The 19,492-nt window shown below is 44.5% G+C and overlaps 1 protein-coding gene across 4 annotated transcripts in view; it reads right to left on the bottom strand.

The window, feature by feature from the left end:
- The window catches only part of LOC311012029 (uncharacterized protein), a 177,273-nt gene that overhangs the window by 9,553 nt on the left and 148,228 nt on the right, over positions 1–19,492 (bottom strand). For 3 of the 4 annotated variants that reach the window (XM_084007310.1, XM_084007309.1, XM_084007308.1), the window contains exons 1-3: positions 4,736–5,374; positions 3,086–3,300; positions 1,749–1,958 (exon numbers count right to left, since the gene is read on the bottom strand). In XM_084007310.1, coding sequence (XP_083863436.1) covers positions 1,749–1,958; positions 3,086–3,300; positions 4,736–5,275 — 965 coding nt within the window. In that variant the 5' untranslated portion in view covers positions 5,276–5,374. Of the gene's footprint in view, positions 1–1,748; positions 1,959–3,085; positions 3,301–4,735; positions 5,375–19,492 lie in introns of those variants that run through there. The other variant, XM_084007311.1, reaches the window with a different exon arrangement.

The raw sequence follows: 19,492 nt of genomic DNA, 5'->3' as shown, positions 1-19,492 counted from the left end.
CCATCTTAAGAATATAGCCAGAGTTCGCCCGTTTCTCTCTCTGGCCAGCACAGAGGTGCTAATGCATGCTTTTATCTCTAGCCGGTTAGATTACTGTAATGCCCTGCTTTCTGGTCTCCCGAAAAAGAGCATTTCCCACCTTCAGCTGCTCCAGAACTCGGCTGCACGTGTGCTGACAAAGACCAGAAGGCGGGCTCACATTACACCGGTTTTAGAATCGCTGCATTGGCTCCCTGTGCGCTTCAGGATCGATTTTAAGGTTCTTTTACTAGTTTTTAAGTGTCTTAACGGCCTTGGGCCTTCTTATCTGTCTGACCTGCTTTTACCGTATCGGCCCTCGCAGACCCTGAGGTCCTCCGGTACTGGTCTTTTATCTGTTCCCAATGTTAGATCCAAAACCTTTGGTGAAGCCTCATTTTATCATTACAGCCCTCGCCTGTGGAACAGCCTGCCGGGGGGCCTCAGGGCCACTGAGTCTGTCGATACGTTTAAACGCAGTCTCAAGACTCACCTTTTTAATTTAGCTTTTAACTAAGTCCTTTTTATTCTTTTAGTATTACTCATTTATCCTGTCCTGTCATTTTACGTTGTCTTAATTTTCTCTTAAAGGTTTTATTATTCATTTACTTATTTTTTTTTCTTTTACTTTCAGTAATTCATATTAACATTCATTTATGTTGTTTGAGGAGGTTTTCCATTTCTTTTATTATCTATTTTTATTGTCTCTTAGTTTCCAGCTCCATTGTTCTCCTCATGGGGGCCCTCCACTCCGGGAGCTCTGTCTGGCCTGCCTGCGGAGGTGCTGTCCTGGGGGGTTGTCCAGGCCTGGACAGTTGGGGAGTCCTGCCCCGGGGCTTTATGGCCATGGTATGGGTCCCTATCTGTCTGGGTCGGGGTGGTCTCTGTGGCGGCGTCCCCTGTAGTCGTGGGCTTGGACGGCTCTCGGTGTGGAGGGCTCCCTTAGGATGTTGTTTCCTCACTTGGTCTATCAGTGCTCAGTCATATTCCATATTCCATTTTATCTTGCAGGGTTGGGGGGGGGGTATGTATTTTATTTCATTTTATTTTAATGTAAAGCACTTTGGGTTGCATTTGTATATGTATGAAAGGTGCTATATAAATAAAGATGACTTGACTTGACTTCACTGATTTGTGGTCGCATGTGCATCCTAAATGGTCACTCTGGAGCCCTGGCTTCCTCAAACACGCTCTGTGTGGAACAATGATCCCTGCTGAGCAGACACATAATGCAGAGAGAGGAATTTAACGACGCTTCGAGGCAGAGGTTTTCCCTCGAGCATTTTTTGTAATCGAGGTCCTCGAATAACTTGAGTAATCGTTTCAGCCCTGGTATTACCGGCACATTTCTTTCTTTATTATTTACTTTATTATTATTGTTGATTAAATTATTATAACGGCAGCTGTAGTCCTCCATAAAAGTGACAAACCAACAGAGAATACGTTTAGCCTCTTTTATCTCATTATTTTGGCTATTCAGTCTACACACTGTGGTGTTAAGTAGCTAGTACCCCAGGTGGGCTATCACAGCACCCAGACCAAGCTGATGACCCGCTACAATGGCACCAAGTAAGGATGAGGTCATGAACCCAGACAGGACGGTGTTTGGTTTGCTGTTGGATCTGGGACTTCAACATGAACAAAGCAGCAATAGTGATGCCATGATGGAGGAAACCTGGTCTACGTGGAGGGAAGCCCCGCCTCCTCTCCAACGTGTAACAGAAGGTTACCTGGGTATGTTGAGGCCATGTGTGATCGCCCCCCTCTCTCTGCGGTGTCGGTCCTCTCTCTCCAGAGTCAGTCGGATCTCTCTCTCTACCGCACTCTCCGGCTCCTCCAGTGGGCTGCGGTATGACAAGTCATCCAGGCCTGAGTCCTCTGAACTGGGGGACAAGGTGGAGGACAGGGCCTGCTGCCTTGGCGCCACTGGGTGGATCTCCCTTGGAGAGGACAGGAGGAAACCCAGCTGAAGTTTAACGAAGGCTAAAATCAAGCAGATACAAGACTTGTGTTGACACTGAACCCGTGCAAACTTTAAAAACATGTTGGCAGTGTTTCCTTTGCGAACAAGCCAGGATGCAGTATGAGGATACAGGACAACCAACATGGTCATCTGCAGAACGGGGGTCCAGAACAGTTCTGGCTCTCTTCCTCGACACCCTCTATACCAGTGTCCGGAACGAGTTTGAAAATGGGGGTGCAAAAAAAAAACCTCACACCTGATAGCCTAACTAGATAAGATAAGATAGCCTATAGCGGGGCTATTCAATTAGTTTTGAATGAGGGCGCAATCTGTATCGTGCCTCGGCACAATTTCCCCCCACAAGGGGTCCCCTGCCGCTTTGCCTTTGCACTGCTCCAGCCCAAACGGGCCTTGGCCCGATTGCCTGTTGTACAAAGGTCATCACGTCCTAATACTACACACGCGTGGCTTCATATTGTTTTGAAGGAGCGCCATCTCTGCATACATTTCTAGTGAACACTCAACCTGCGTCAGCGCATGTCAGCATGAGCGGATCTGTGCGAGCAGGCAGCGCCAGCAGGCAGCGCCAGCAGGCAGCGCTAGCACAGCGGATGTTGGACGGAGACACAGCCCCATTTTTATTATAAAAGTACAGGTCCGGTTCCGCTCATACCACGAGTCTGAAGAGTGCAACAGCTTATCAAGATACACTGTTTTCTTTGTCAACTTTCCTAGTTTTCAAAGTAGTAAGCGTCATTGTGGTGGTTCAACGATGCGGAACGGCCATCAGAACAACATAAAGCGCGTGAAGTACACGAAGAAGAACGTAGCGGGAGCACGCGGTAAGGATTATTGAGGCCGCGTGCCTTGCGGAGCAAGTCTACACTGCTGCGCGGAGATTAGAGAGAGCAGCTCATATCGGCCACTACATGGCCAGCATTTTTTTTATGTTTTTTCCACTAAAAGGGCCAGTAAATATTCCTTTGCAAGCCGGATTCCTGTGAAAATTGGGGGTGCGGTCGCACCTCCTGCACCCAGCAGCAAACACCCTGTCTGAGAAAGCTCAACCATAAATAAACGGTTATTTACTCCAGTATTTCTTACCTGTGTTTGAGTCGGGGGCTGCGAGTGGGGGGGTACAGTGATGTGTGAGTGCCCTGGAAGCTCCCCTGAGCTCTGAGCCCTGGTTTGGGTATTGGTTGACCTTTGACCTCCTCCTCCATTTTCCTCCACTGCTGGCGGGCCAACAGAAAGTCTACATGCTCAGTGGAGACATTTTCACTGAGGGTCTCTTCTTGGACACAGAAATCTACAGGCACCTGACAGGAAAGATGAAGCTCAGGATTTGATTATTATCATTGCTTATTCACTCTCAGACATTTTATATACAATATTACTATTCAACAGAGACTGAATTCATTCTCAGATAAGGTAAAAGATACAGACCTTCAGAGAACAAGTGATAATATTAAGATAGAACTCAAGTATTGGAGGTTTCCCATATCCCATATGACACTGTCATCTGTATAGTAACATCATATGGTCCAATATGAGAGAGAATCATCTACAGATGTCCATATAGGGGAACAACTCTCCACAAAAACAGTGTTAGGTTTCAAAAACTCCATCTAGGCCCCGATCGCAGATACACGAGATACATCCTCAACAGACCTCTTGGGAAAGCACTTCAGGGCAAACCATCTGATGGTCCTTTTGAGGGGGGTGCGTGATCATCAGGGGGATCGCATGTGTTAAAAAAGGGCGCAAATATTAATCTTTCGTCTGTGTTCCTACCACATCTATTGGGATCAACACAGGAGCCCGCCTCTTGCTCCCTTCGATTGGCTCAGCACCTGCTGTTGAAAAGTTGAGAATATTTGAACTTCCAAAATCATCTAAATACTAGAAAACGCCGTACCATGGGAGCTGGTCTCATTGTGATCAGCCCCTTAGAATAGTCCAATCTCACACACACTTTATGGAGGGACTTTAAGTGGCGTCGGGGAAACACTGGCTGTAAAAGATAGCTCATTAATGCACACCTGTCCCTACATGGCCTCCTCACTGTGGAGTTGAGTCACTGCATCTAGCTGCTGTTTGATAACCACCAAAGCCCCACATTGTCATCTCTTCCATTTACCACATGCTAATAAGTGCTACTTTTTATAACTTTGAACAGTGCCAGATTGGGTGTTTCCCTGTTTCCAGTCTTGCTTCTATGCTAAGCTCTATACCGACTCCAGCTCCATATTTAATTGAGACGGACATCCAACTTCTCATGTATGGAAGTGTAGTGCCTACAATAGTGAGCTTTTCCTAACTTTCCACTTTGTGGTTGTGGAATTCATGGAATGATGCAAACGGGATCAGAAATTGATGTCTCTTATTGACTACTGTACATATTTTTCTGAAATATTCCCATGAGGAACACTGAAAGGGGTGGGACTTAGCCTCCCTGTTACACATGCCCAAAGCACAACGTTTAAGCATGACTTGCTCGAAATCCACAAAGTCAGCCTGAAAATGAAAAGAATCTGAGATGATGAGATGAGAGTCTTTGGAGCACAGTTGGATAGTTGTCAGTCCCTGGGTCAGAGCTGCCCAATGCTACGCTATGATTGGCCAGTCTGTGTTTGAGGGGCGGGACTTAGCAGAGGATCAATTATGCGTTGCATATGAATTCAATATGAAGGTAATTCCAAGTGTTCCTGGCCATAAAAGATGAATGGGAAGTATAGTTCTGGAAAGTCTCACCTTCCTGTCGGGGTCCATGGAGCTGGCTGTGGAGCTGAAGGAAGGCGACCGCAGGAGAACATCTCTCCTCGCCTTCATCTGCTCTTCATCATCATCATCATCCCCGCCACCCCTCCCCTCCTTCCCCACTTTTTGCTTTTCTGTTCCTCCCTCTACTTCTGCCTCTTCCTCTTCTTCCCCTCTTTCTTCATCGGGTTCTCCCCTCTCCTCTTCCTTGTGCTCTCCATCACAGATGCTATCATGAATCCCTCCTCCTGCTTCTTCCTGGTTGGTGACATCACAGTCGACCAAGCCAACCCATTGGTCCTCCCCTGCATCACTGTCCGAGTATACGAGAGCCAGCTCTGCTTGGAGGCAGTCGCTAAGGTGACTGTCACTAAGGTCATCTCTGCTGTCGAGGTCGTGACCCCAGGCCTGGTGCAACATGGCCGCTGTGTGCTGATCTGAAGGATCTGAGGTCCCAATCAGGGGCTCTGATGATAAAAGACATGCTGGGTTCGCAGAGGTGAAGGAGAGGTCTGTCAGAGTGGCATCTTGCATCTCGCCCACTCTCTCTCTTATGCATGCTTCTTTTGTTTCTCCTCTTCCTCCATCTTCTCTCTCTATCTCTCCACTCCCTCCTTCCTTCCCTTCTGCATCTCCTCTTCCTCCATCTTCTCTCTCCTCTCCTCCTCCCTCTGTGTCTCGTCTTCCTTCTTTTTCAGCGTCTTTGTCATCTCCCTTTAGCTCTCCTATTGCAAAAACAAGATAATCACACTCATCTCCATCCCTTTTTGAATGTTCTGTCTCTGCAGCCTCTTCATCTTCCTGCTCATACTCAATTGGCTGCTTGACCCCATGGACCTCGGGGTAATGGAGCTCCTGTATATCCTGGCTGCGCCAGCCAACCAAGTTTTCTGTCTCCGTGTCTGTTAGTGGTGGCGATGAGCTGATCTCCATGGTAACTGAATCTCTTGGCTGTATAGGAGTGGGAGAGTCGTTGACAGGGTTATTGTTGCCGGAATTAGCGTTGTCGTGGTTACCGTCCGTTAGCTCAGCTGTCGTCCTCCTTAGCCCAGCTGTTGCTCTCTGTGGACACAAACACTTAATTATAACTTGAATGCTAAAACAGTATGAACATTATCGTTTTTTATACAATAATTGGATGGAAGCTTATTCCTGCTAGAAAACATTTTTCAGGCATGAACAAGGAAGTCAAAATCGAGAAATCCCAAGTCAAGTTTTTGAAATTCTGAATAAGAATTATGATCTTAAATAATAGTAATTTATCTTTTTATACTTTAATTTTGTAGGGCTGGACCTGAATATTACTCTCTTTAAAGAATCATTCATTGGGTAGGTATTCAGTTTTCAATTTAGGGATTTGGATACTTTTTGTGTGTTTGAAAATGGCCTGTTTTTATGTCACAAAGCGTGCATAGAACATTTGGGATTACAAACATAAAACATACCAACCCAGGGCATCAGGGATTTTGTTAAAAAGAGGTATGTGTTATTCAAGTACGTAACTCAGTGTGTAGGTAATGTGCGTGGTTTGGTGAATAAATGCTGCACTCCCTCGAAATTTTAACCAAGGCCCTTTGTCTTACTTGCAACCTGATAATGGAAGTGAAAGAGTTAGCCCTGAAGTTAGAAACAACTATAGCCTCCCCAGCTCAGGTACACTTAAAAGCCTTATAGGTCATTCTAAAATTTTGAAAACAACACAGAGATGTTTGACTTTGAACACATCGGCGTACCGGAAAGATCCTGTCCGCTTCTTTAAGACCTCTGTTGAAAGCCGCACCCCCCAGAACGCATGAATGCGCACTGACCTTACTACAACACGAAAGATCACTTGGACGAGGAGCACAACATCGCTAGCTTACATTTACAAGCAACAAAACACCTAACATTATCATAATAAACATAAACAACTAACATGGTTGCTGCTGCTAGGCACATACCGTATGTCAGGCTAGCATGTTAGCATTAGGCAATGTCATTGAAATTGAACTTATTGCTGGCTAGTTAGCAACAGCTAAATCAGGCAATGCTAAAATAGCAATAAAGTTAGCAATACTACACCGCTAACATTTGTTTTTAGTTTTATTTATAAACTTCAGCGCATTTCAGCCATATCGTCTGACTACGAAACAGCTGCAGAACCTCCCTGGCATTCTGCTGTTATGCTGGTCAGTGGTTCTCTGTGTAGTCTACCTGACATGAACAGTGGATAAAAGGACTCTTTGAGGACAATAACACTCTGTTCAATAAAAATGTCTTATCAAGTCTGTTACTTTACAGGCCAGCATTCCAGGACTGAGTTTGAAGCAGTCACATCAGCCATTGGACCGCTGGCTGACACACAAACACCAAGTCAACTTACTGTGTGTCAGCATGGAGCACTGGGACAGCAGCACTGGTACAGGCTCACAGTTATGATACCCAGTTGCTGTGTCTGGAAGATAAGCACTTGCTACCCAGATCCACAAGGACAATATAAAGGTTTCATCCCTAGGAGTAGAGTAGTGAGTGTAGTATTTTTTTGCAATAGCAATGCTTATTTCTTTACCATTTATGTTCCGCATAACCTGCTCTAAATTGTTTGAATAAAAGTCTTTAAAATGTTAAAGGCCTTTTCCTTATACTCACAGCATAAACAATCCAATGAGAACAAGTTGTGTCATGTCACCCATTTATTATTTTTCAAACCATAACAATATATATATATATATACACACTGTATATATACACAGCATGTGCACAAAAAAGGAAGAAATGGTGTCTGCGCAGAGGTCTCCTAGCTGTTTTGTATCAGAACAGGTGAATGTTGGCTGACTGGTCAGACTGTGCATGTGGTCTTGTCTTTAGGCAGCGGTTGTCCTTTAGAAAAAAGATCACAATTACAAATCATTACAAAACAACATTGGTGGTGTAGTGGGTAGCACTACGCCACGCCTCACAGCGAGGGGGTCCCGGGTTCGATTCCGAGTTCGGGTTCCTCCTGGTTGGAGTTTGCATGTTCTCCCCGTGTAAGCGTGGGTTCTCTCCGGGTTCTCCGGCTTCTTCCCACAGTCCAAAGACATTCAGGATGGGGATAGGTTAATTGATGACTCTAAATTGCCCATAGATGTGAATATGAGTGTGAATGGTTGTCTGTCTCTACATGTCGGCCCTATGATAGACTAGCGTCCTGTCCAGATGTTGACAGGGATCATCTGGCCTCATTTGTCTGGTCCGTGTTATCCCCAACGTAGCAGACAACCTTCGCCGCAGGATAGCACTCTGCAGATCTGTTATGTATGTGTAGTCCTTGTCCACCTTGAGGGTATATAATCTCCACGTCCTGGACTTTTTATAGATCAACCTGCAATTCGAGAAACGAGGTCAACCATAGCTTTTTAGCTCTATGCTGTTATGGACCGAGTTTGATCTGAACCCAAGAGCACGACTTGAACCACAGATGATAGTGAATAAGGTCTTTTAATGAGAAGCAAGTTGAAAATAGTGCGAGGTCCCAGGGTCCCGAGGAGTGACGAGGGTGAGGGTGTTGTGAGGTCCGTCTTCTTGTGCGTACTCTCATGCAGGGAAACACAGGAGATGAGACGGTGTGCAGGCTGAATCCACAGGTAAGCGAGGCAGTTTCAAACAACAGTAGTGATGGGCAAATGATACCGAGGCTTTGGAGCTTGTGTCGCTCTTCCTGAAGTTGAGTCGTTCGAAACCTCTGTATCGGAGCTTGTATCGAACACCAGCGTCACGTGACCGAAGCACTGGCTGCGTTTCGGATCGCATGCATTTGCGCCGATGCATGCACGAGACTTGAGAGGATCTGCCGGAACTCGTCATAAACACGTCAAGTTCCCACCACGTCAAGTCGGATACAGGTGCACTTCATAAGTTTTTTTTGTTTTTTTTTATTTAAACTTTATTCATAATTATATACATAACAAAAACTATCGCGGCAGGGGAAACTTCACGGACTTTGCACATAGAATATGGTCTACCCAGTTGCGCTGGCTTTCTTCGTCGCTGACGAATTCGAGCCGAGGCATTTGAACTCCCGTTGTTGACGGAGGCTGAGGAATTTTCTCACGTGGGCAATACCACGTGATAATTCTAACCAACTAGGGCAACGTTGAGGGGAGTGTCTTATGTCCGCACTTATTTGAGACCATCTGCACAGAAAAGCATGCGGAGGGAGGTACCCTGGAGATACCGCGAGTTTTTAAAGTCATGTGACATGTCGCAGAGGGAAGTTATCACCAGCTTTTGTTACGTTTTTTTCCCAGAATGCCTGGTTACCCGAGGCAAATGCATGCGCATGCATGATTTGAAACGCGCCTACTAAAGTGTTATTGCTTCGAAATGTTTCGAAGCGTTTCATTGGCTCATAGCTTGCCAGTGCGTGTCATTAGCTCATAGTGTGTGTCAGTGCGTTTCATTGGCTCGTAGTGTTCATGCGTCGTGAGCCAGAAGAGGAGAAGACTGAAGCCTGCCACAGTGGAAAAAATTATATTTCTTAATACAACCCTGTGAAGATTAAAAACCTGTCTGTTCTGTGCATTAACATTCCTCCTCGACCATACAACTTCTCCTATGACAAACTATTATCTGGACTCTGGTGTAAAACACTTAATACAAAAACGATCTTTCTGAGTTCACATACCATGATCAAATAAATAAACCCTTAACCAACATTTAACCCTTCATATCGTTTAGATTTATCCGTTGGCTTAAACTGGGATGTGTTACAGTATGGGCGAGTATGAATGAACAAAACACGTAAATGACCACACAGTCTTTTCTAAACTTTTATTGTTGACATGGGATTGAAACGGTGTCAGAGCGTCAGTCGCGCTCTTGAGAGGTTGCTATGGCTTCAGTTGTCCACCAGATGTCACCATCACTGAAGCGTTGAAGCTTTGAACCTTATTCAACACAATTGCTAGGAAAGCCTCAGTGCTTCATAAGGCTTCACTTGCCCATCACTAAACAACAGCTACCACGTCAGCATGTCGATCTGGGGCAGAGCAGGAGAGGCACTAGCTACACAAGCTGGTCGTCAAAAAAAAGGCACCAACAGAGACAGCCAGGATGCGTACAACCACGGAGACTGACGAAACGATCTGGCATCAAGCAGGAGAGAATCCAGAGGTTTTAAAGGGCGTTGATTGCAGCGTGGATTCACCTGGCTGCTGCCTGTGGCGGGAAGACCACGCCCACATGCAGAGACACACCCACACACACAGAACAGACTGGGGGAGAGACACAGGAGGAAAACAGACAAGGAACACACACACACACACACACACACACACACACACACACACACACACACACACACACACACACACACACACACACACACACACACACACACACACACACACACACACACACACACACACACACACACACACACACACACACAGGAAAAGGGGCAGGGCTGCCATGATGGGATCATGACATGTACATGACATTAAACAGACAAGATGTGCTTTAACTGCAGAATTTCAGCTTTGATTGGAGGGTATTTACATCCAAATCAGGAATTACAACAGTTTCTATATGTGCCTCCCACTTTTTAGGGGACCAAAAGTAATGGGACCATTGACTCAAAAGCTATTTCATGGACAGGTGTGGGCTATTCCCTCATTATGTCATCTTCAAGTAAGCAGGTAAGAGGTGGAGTTGATTTCAAGTGTGACATTTGCATTTGGAATCTGTTGTTACCCCTCAATATGAGATCGAAGGAGCTGTCACTGCCAGTGAAGCAAGCCATCATTAGGTTGAAAAATCAAAACAAACCCATCAGAGAAATAGCAAAGACATTAGGTGTGGCCAAATCAACTGTCTGGAACATTCTTAAAAAGAAAGAATGCACCGGTGAGCTCAGCAACACCAAAAGACCTGGAAGACCACGGAAAACAACTGTGGTGGACAACAGAAGAAAAACCCCTACACAACACCAAAAAAAAGCCTTTACAGTTCCTGAAGAACATCCTATGGACAGATGAGACCAAGATCAACTTGTACTACAGTGATGGGAAAAGAAAAGTGTGGAGAAGGAAAGGAACTGCTCATGATCCAAAACATACCACCTCATCAGTGAAGCATGGTGGTGGTAGTGTCATGGCGTGGGCATGTATGGCTGCCAATGGAACTGGTTCACTTGTATTTATTGATGATGTAACTGCTGACAAGAGCAGCAGAATGAATTCTGAAGTGTTTCGAGCAATATTATCTACTCATATTCAGCCAAATGCTTCAGAACTCATTGGACAGCGCTTCACAGTGCAGATGGACAATGACCCAAAGCATACTGCGAAAGCAACCAAAGAGTTTTTTAAGGCAAATAAGTGGAATGTTATGCAATGGCCACGTCAATCACCTGACCTGAATCCGATTGAGCATGCATTTCACTTGTTGAAGACCAAACTGAAGGGAACATGCCCCAAGAACAAGCAGGAACTGAAGAACATTGCAGTAGAGGCCTGGCAGAGCACCACCAGGGATGAAACCCAGCATCTGGTGATGTCTATGCCTTCCAGACTGCAGGCTGTAATTGACTGCAAAGGATTTGCAACCAAGTATTAAACATTGAAAGTTTGATTTATGATTGTTTAGTTTGTCCCATTACTTTTGTTCCCTTAAATCGTGGGAATCAAATATAGAAACTGTTGTAATTCCTACACTGTTCACCTGATTTGAATGTAAATACCCTCAAATTAAACCTGAAAGTCTGCAGTTAAAGCACATCTTGTTTGTTTCATTTCAAATCCATTGTAGTGGTGTATAGAGCCAAAATCAAGAGATGTCCCAATATGGACCTGACTGTATGTTACCACTTCAAGTCCTCTGCTGACTTGCTTGTTCAAAAGGTCCTGGGTGGTTGGGGGGGGGGGGGGGGGGGGGGACACCTGATAGAACCACATGTTGGCAGGGACCATCTGGCCTCATTGCTTCACCGCAGGATAGCGCTCTGCAGATCTGATATATAACTGTAGTCCTTGTCCGGTGTGTAGATCCTCCACGTCCTGGACTTCTTGGTGTACAACTTGCTGTACCTGGCATTAGAGAAAGGAGGTCAACCATAGTGAAATATTCATATTACCTTACATTGCACAGCCCTTTGTATTACCATATGAAATGCCATCAACACACTAAATCTCCACCATGCTTTATATTGTCATCACAAAAACAAAACAATGCAACTGTGATACCTAGAAGTTTATGACCTAAAATGGTAGGACTTGTCACACAACAAACTGAACAGTCATCATCTTTTCTCTTGGCTGATCTTTGATGTAATGACTGTAGTCCAGGGCAACAACACAAGCTACCCGTGAAAGAAGGACTTAATATTAATAAGATAACAGAGGTCTGAGCCATGTCTGAATCCAGCTGAATTCACCAGTGAGAGGGAGACTCCGACAAAATGCTAGAAAGAATCAATCTATCCATGTTGCACCTGTGTGGAAGTGTTTACGATCTCAACACACTTGTAAGCTACATCGCTACATCAAACGTCCATTCAAAGACAGGATAAATCAGATAACAACCATCAAACTACATTTGCTCACATCTACAATGTACACGTGAGGCTAATTAGATTACATACAAGCCAATGCAACACTACGTCCCTTTCAAAGCTAAGAGATCACATCAATAACTCACGTAGCGTTAGCTGTAGATTCCATACAAACTAATGTAACACTTTCAAAGGTAAGAGAGGCCGTGTATATAACACACAAGTAGCGTTAGCTGCAGATTACATACAAGCCAACATCATGCTACGTCCCTTTCAAAGCTAAAAGAGACCAATAAATAACTCCAAGATATCGTTAGTTGCAGATTACATAACGGAACGTTAGCTAACTTACATGTCTACAGTCTAGCTGACTTGGCGTTGGAGAATAGGCGATCTACAAGTAACGGTGGATACACAAATCATGAAATGTAACCCCTTTCACACAAAACAAAGACAATTGGGCAGATAATTACCCATCTAGAAGAACTAGGGCATCATGGCGTCTCTTTCCAACCTCTTCTCTCCCGGTTGCCGCCATCACCAATGTTTACTCGGGTGTTGCTGGTGACTGAATCCGTCCTCTTATTTTGCGAACAGCTGTTGGTAATTTCTTAGTCCACCCACAGCACCAAAACAACTCTGGTCAGAGTCACCAATGACCTGCTGATGACGGCTGACACTGGATCACCATCACTCCTCATCCTCCTGGATCTGTCTGCAGCTTTCGACACAGTTGACCATAAAATCCTCCTTCAGTGCCTCCATAACACCATCGGACTTTCTGACTGGTTCCAGTCCTACCTGTCTGGAAGAACAGAATAGGTCTCCTTGGGAGAGGCAAAGTCCGAGACACACATTGTCACCTGTGATGTCCCTCAAGGGTCGGTTCTCTGCCCCAACCTGTTCACCTTCTACACTCTTCCCCTTGGCCACATCATCACCCAGCATGGAATAGCATTCCATTGCTATGCTGATGATACACAACTTTTATAAAGACCCGTTCCCATCAGCCTCACTGTCGTCATCATCAGCATCATCATCACCACTGAGCTCCTGTCTTGAGGAGATATAGGCGTGGCCCATCACCTGTTCCACCTGCTGCCCTCAGGTAGAAGGTACAGGGCCTTATCTGCCAGAACCACCAGAATGGCCCACAGCCTGTACCCTCAGGCAGTGAGGCTGCTGAACAGTGCCCCCCTCCTCTCTCTCCCCCCCTCACATGGACAGTAACCATCTTACAATAACTGTGAACTGGTCTCTGCATTGCTGCAGCACACACTATACTACCTCTGACAATGTACTCTGGCGCCCCTTGTGTTTTTGTCCTTCTTTCGTGTACATGACATGCCCGTGGGATTCTGCACCATTGCACATTTTGCACTTTTTGCACTATGCACTTTTCACTATGTAAGGTTGTATGCTCCAACGGAATTTCATTGTTATTTATGGCAATGACAAATAAATGATTGATTGATTGATTGATTGATTGATTAAAGGAAATTTCCTTCAGCTTAATAGCGCCAAACTGAAGCTATTTAAGTGCACTCATCCCCTATAACCCACATCACCTTCTCTGGCCAAAACATACCACAATCACAAACGGTCACTAACCTGTTAACCTGTAAACCTTGTTTAAAATTTGACACCCACATCAACTCATCCACGCCTTTGTCTCCTCAAGACTGGACTACTGCAACGCTCTCCTCATAGGGATTCCTAGCAAGAGCCTTCAAAAACTACAGTACATCCGGAAACAGTGCCACTAGGATCCTGTGAGGGTGCGAAAACATGTGTCACATCACACCCATGTGTCACATCACACCCATCCAAAAAACAAAAAAAAAACATTTTAGTTAACTTGTGCTCTTTTTGTGCGGTCCTTAAACCTGCTTTTATTCTGTTTTTATTTTTGTCTACTCTGTAGCACCTTGAGATCATTCTTAACAATGAAAAGTGCATTACAAAAAAATAGTAATGTTACTCTAATTTTTTTTGACAGTCCTGCCCCCACCAGAGGACTTTTTTTTTTTTTACTTTGTTGTGTCAGTGCTTTTAACGTACGTACAGCTATCAGTTTATCACAATGATTTCAAGCAATATAACAGAAAGTGTTCTGAGTAAAAAAAAACTGACCAGCTATTCTCATTATAGTAACAAGCTGCTCCTCTGAGTTTGCTCATAGACTGTCTATTAGAAGTGGCCGTCGTCATGGTGACGTCACCCTTTGTTTTGTGGACTACACTTTTGAAGGCTCAACATCAGCATTTTGGCAGTCGACATCTTTAATTTTTCCAACCAGTTGAGGAAGTGACCATATTTGGACTATGGATGAGTGACGGGTGGATCTGATGAACACAAGCAGAAGAGCGGCACCCCGAGCAGCAACCCATCTGGATTCTGGTATGACGCTATTAAAGTCCCAGTCGGCAACATTTTTTTTATCATATTCACCGAAGCCGACACTATGCTCCGATAGAACAACATAAATCATCCGGTTTTAGAAAAAAAAGCGCCTCTACGTGGACCTAGAGCCTGTTGTTTGTTTTGTAAAATATCAACAAAGCCCGGGTCATCCTCATCCTGTCCACTCAGCACGCAGGGCTATGTTCGTGCACACAGAGCCCCTCTTCCCTTGGGTCGTTCCACTATCACAGGGGGGAGGCGTAGCAACAAGCTTCTAATTCCTCGGTTAAAAACCGAAACGAGGAGGTCGAAAACACCCAAGGAAAGGAAAACACCGGTGGAAAAGAAGGAAAAAAAGAAAGATTGCGACGGTGCCCGTGATAAAACCAGAGTCAACATCGGACCCGCATTTCAAAGGTGGCATGATCTAAGGCAGGGGTGCCCAACCCCAGTCCTGAAGAGCCCCTGTCCTGCATGTTTTAGGTTTCTCCCTGCTCTAAACACACCTGATTCGAACGATTTTCAAACCTGTGACAAGCTTCAGTTGCTTGATAACGAGCACGTCATTAGAATCAGGTGTGTAAGAGCAGGGAGAAACCTAAAACATGCAGGACAGGGGCTCTCCAGGACCGGAGTTGGGCACCCCTGATCTAAGGGATTTCAAAGAGCACGAAGTCGAGGGGAAGGAGCTCGGTGGTCGTGGGGGAGGAGTGTGAGAGTTGTAAACATTCAAAATCTGACAGAATGCCCTCAATCCGCCGGACTTGCTGACTCTGGGACTTTAAAAAAGTTAGCTTCATCAACTTTACAGCTCAGTGTGAACATTTTTCGCAAGACCAAATTACATATAACGTCAATGCACAGACGCAACGAGATTTCAGTTAATCAGAAATGTAGACAAAACATATGGTAGTGGTCTGTGGTCTACCAGAGATCTACAATAGTATCTTACATTTCAGAGACGGAACCAGACTGAGTACAAACCAGAGACTTCCTGTGGTGCAAACAACTCGCTGGGTCGCTGCCGTATTTATGCCAATATGATGTTATTTTCACCGTTTATGAAGTAGCTACATTGTTAGCATAGCCTAGCTCTGAGCAAGCCGAACTCGAAAAAAAAGAATTTTAAAAGTTATTTGCGTATCATCTTGTGGACAGATGAAACAAGCCATGACTTCGGACTTTTGACCAATCACCGTTCAGCATAATCTTTATCTGTTTATTGTCATTAAATCACAACGTTATTTTTGATTTCAGCGCAAAGCAACTGCTGTAGTGAACTGGGCGATATGTGTCTTGCTATTCCCATACAGCTCTATGAACCGCCCTAAAGCATCCCCTGCTTTCTGATCTGTTGGACTCTAAATGGACCATAATGTACTAAATGAACATCATTTCCGGATTGAAGAAGACTTGAAACTACAGATTGAGACCATAAACTCATGTTTTCAATGTTTACTGAGATAATACATCAAGAGGGAAGTCGGGTAAAACCGACTGTCTTTGGAGTCTCCAAATGGTTGAATAGAACGACTTTCTGTCTGGCACTGGAAAATACAGTTATTTCACAAAAACAAGCTTTGAGAAATTTGGGATGATTTCTATCATGTCCTGGAAAAGGAAAGCGTATGAAGTGATGGATAGACTGATTTGGGTACGTGCATGTATATTTATTTTATTTTATCCTTTTTACTCTGTATGAGAGAGGGGGGGGGGGGGGGGGTATACACTGTCTTTCTGTGCTACTGTGTATACTGTATATTCTATGTATTCCTTATTTCTTGTTTAAAACAATAAATATGTTTTTTTGAAGAGAGAAGTAGGGTAATTTTCTCACAGACTTCTATGCAATCACATTGGAGTCGCTCCCTGATGGCCAGCAGAGAGAATGACAGTTTAAGGCAGTTAAGGAGACTGGTTTCACTCAGCTCTTCTTTTCCTGGCAGAAATGGGCTTTCATACATCATTTAAAAAAACATTACTATGCAAAGACACAAATGTTCAATTACATATTCTCTCTACCACATACTGATATAACAGTGATTCAATCTGAAGAAAATGGCGATATAGCTTTATGAAAGCAACAAATGTTATTTTAAACTCCTTTCTGAGATTTTGATGGACATATAGAGGAAACACTCAACCAATTCACATACAACAGAAACCACACAAAGTAGAGTTGGGTCTAGTGAATAAACTCAAGCCTTCATAGTGTTGCCATGGTGGCAATGCGTTGGCTGTGAGTGGGTTAGCAGATTATTAAGATGTGTCGTTCGAGGCATGTGCTGGTGACAGACAAGAGGTGTTGCTATGGTAATGCTAAATATAGCTGTAGAGCGAGGATAGCTGCAGTTTACACATCACAATGTGTGGAGAAAGGAGGGCAGTGTGATCTCCTATCATGATATAGGTCCTTTCCTATCTCCATAATAATGTATAGCATGCTATAGCACTTGGCCCAGGCAGCCAATCAAATGGAGCAAGAGCGGACTTAAACACTTCCTTCCTGCTTTGACAGTGGTAGATGTGGTAGGAAATTAAAAGACAATGAAAGGTTGATATTAGTGATTGATAATTAAGATGGACTTTATATTTGTATAGTCATATTTCCCTCCTCATCCAACAGCAACATCAGGAGCTCCACATCTGATCACATGGATGATGATGCCACTAATGATCCTAATGAGATTTATACCAGATAAAGATACATATTTGTCCTAATTTGTTCTTTTAATGAAATAAAACCTATGAAGTTTTATTTCATTAAAAGACTATGAAGCTCCATAATATGAATTTTATTCTTCATAATGCACCATTTTGGACATTTTTTCCAGAAGTCTGGAATGTAGATCAGGGAGAATTTAGTGATAATAATGCATGAAAATAGTGGAAATAACTTAGTATTATGCTCAGTGATGGCAAACAATTAAATATTAAGACTGCTGGCCATTCATTTCCTGAAAATCACAAATTAACCCCTTATCCCCGATGAAAGAGACCCGCCTGTGACAAGCGACTTGCAGCACGAGCAAGTCTGCAGGCCACTGATGCAAACCGTATTCTGACACCAATGGAGATGTTTCAATGGGCAAAAGAAAACATTAAAAACATTACATTCTTCTCTGTTAGTGCAGAAGATATTAAAAAACACGAAGAAACGTATGAATTGGAGAGACGTTACGCCTCGGCCAAAACGATCAGTGGAACACGATCGCATCATTGCTTTATACCAATTTCCAAAAATAAGATACGGATTAAAAGAATATCACAGGATACAATATTCACAGATGTAGATGCAGGACAACAATCGCGCCATGCACGACAGTGCGATCTGGTCTCTTGCATTTCATTTTTACAGCTACGGTCCGTGTTAGCTTCTATGTGTGTGCTAACCACTTCACATCGGGCTGCTTCAGGAAGGACGGCCAGTAGCAGGGTTCGACAATAACGGTTGCCCGATTGCCCGGGGCAAGTAAAAATAACCGGCGGGCAGGTAGAACCTGTTCAGACTTGCCCGGTCGGGCAAGCACAAACTCCGACAAATTCGTATCATCTGCCTGCTGCTGTGGAGGCGGCAGTTGCAGTGTGCTGCTTTTTTTTTGTGTGTGTGCTTCGATTGGCTAATGGTACAGACACACCAACTCCGGCAGCGACGCAACGGACCGTCGAACGCACCCGCGAGTGGGCAGTTCTGTGTTCAAGTTGGATCAATTGGATAGACGTCCTGCGAAGTGGGCGGGACTTGAGTTTTGCTCTGCCGTTTCCAACATGGCGGCCGGGCCACAAACGATCTCATTTTACAGTTAAACTACACGCTAAAGCATGTTTCTGAAAACATTTGAGGTGGGAAATGTGTAGTGCAGTAACAGAATCTGGATTCATATTTGATCAACACTGCCTAGTTTGATAGTTTGAACGAAGTTTCTGGAGCCGGCGGCATTGCGTTGGACGGACGGCATTTGCATAAAGTTCAATCCATCGAACTTTATGCAAATTCACGTACGGCGACAGGGCAGTCAATTCGACGTGCCGTATCCATCATGCGGAGCTCCTGCTCTACATAGACAAAGAATGGGATCCGTTGATTTGACGTCTGTTGCCGGAGTTGGTGTGTCTGTACCTTGAGCCTCTGTGCTGACGTGCTGACGTACCGACGCAGACGTACGGTGACGTTGTTTCACTTCCGCGGGAATGACAGCTATCGCAAACAAAATTTAGACAGCCATAGCAAGTCACTTCCTCACCTGGCCTGCGTACAGGCTAAAAAACACCGAAATGTTCCCGGACCGATGGACCGTTGTGTCCAAAGACTCTACCTGGAGAGCCACAACCAGATAAAAAAATGTATGCAGTATGCATCTCTTCTAAATCTCCAGACGACAAATGGAGTGGACGTCGGGTCAAGATACAATGTCACAACATTTCTTTCATTGGTTGGAAGAGAGCAGGGAGAAGTTTCATATGAAATGTAATGACAAATGAAAAATAAAAACAGCTTTCTGACAGAAGAAGTGTTGTGTAGTGTCATCTACAGTCAACAGATAATGGATTTTAGTAAGATATAAGTCTTGAAGAAAATTTGCACAACACCGCGGCGCCAGAAAAAGAACCTCTTAGGCAGGGCAAGTAAGAATTTAGGCAGGGCAAGTAGATTTGAAAAGTACTTGCCCGACGGGCAAGTAGGAAAAAACCTTAACGTCGGACCCTGAGTAGTACAAAGCTGGCTTTGCCTCGACACTGACCCTCGTAAAAGGATCTGTCCCAACCATACGGGACCAGCAACTTCACCTGAGCCATATAGCCAAACCATAGCGATACATCCACCGTAAACATTGGTG

This window comes from Eutrigla gurnardus (genome assembly GCF_963514095.1).
Source record: "Eutrigla gurnardus genome assembly, chromosome: 4".
NCBI lineage: Eukaryota > Metazoa > Chordata > Actinopteri > Perciformes > Triglidae > Eutrigla > Eutrigla gurnardus.
Note: the sequence above shows the minus strand (reverse complement) of the source record. Positions and strands in the feature narration are given on the sequence as shown.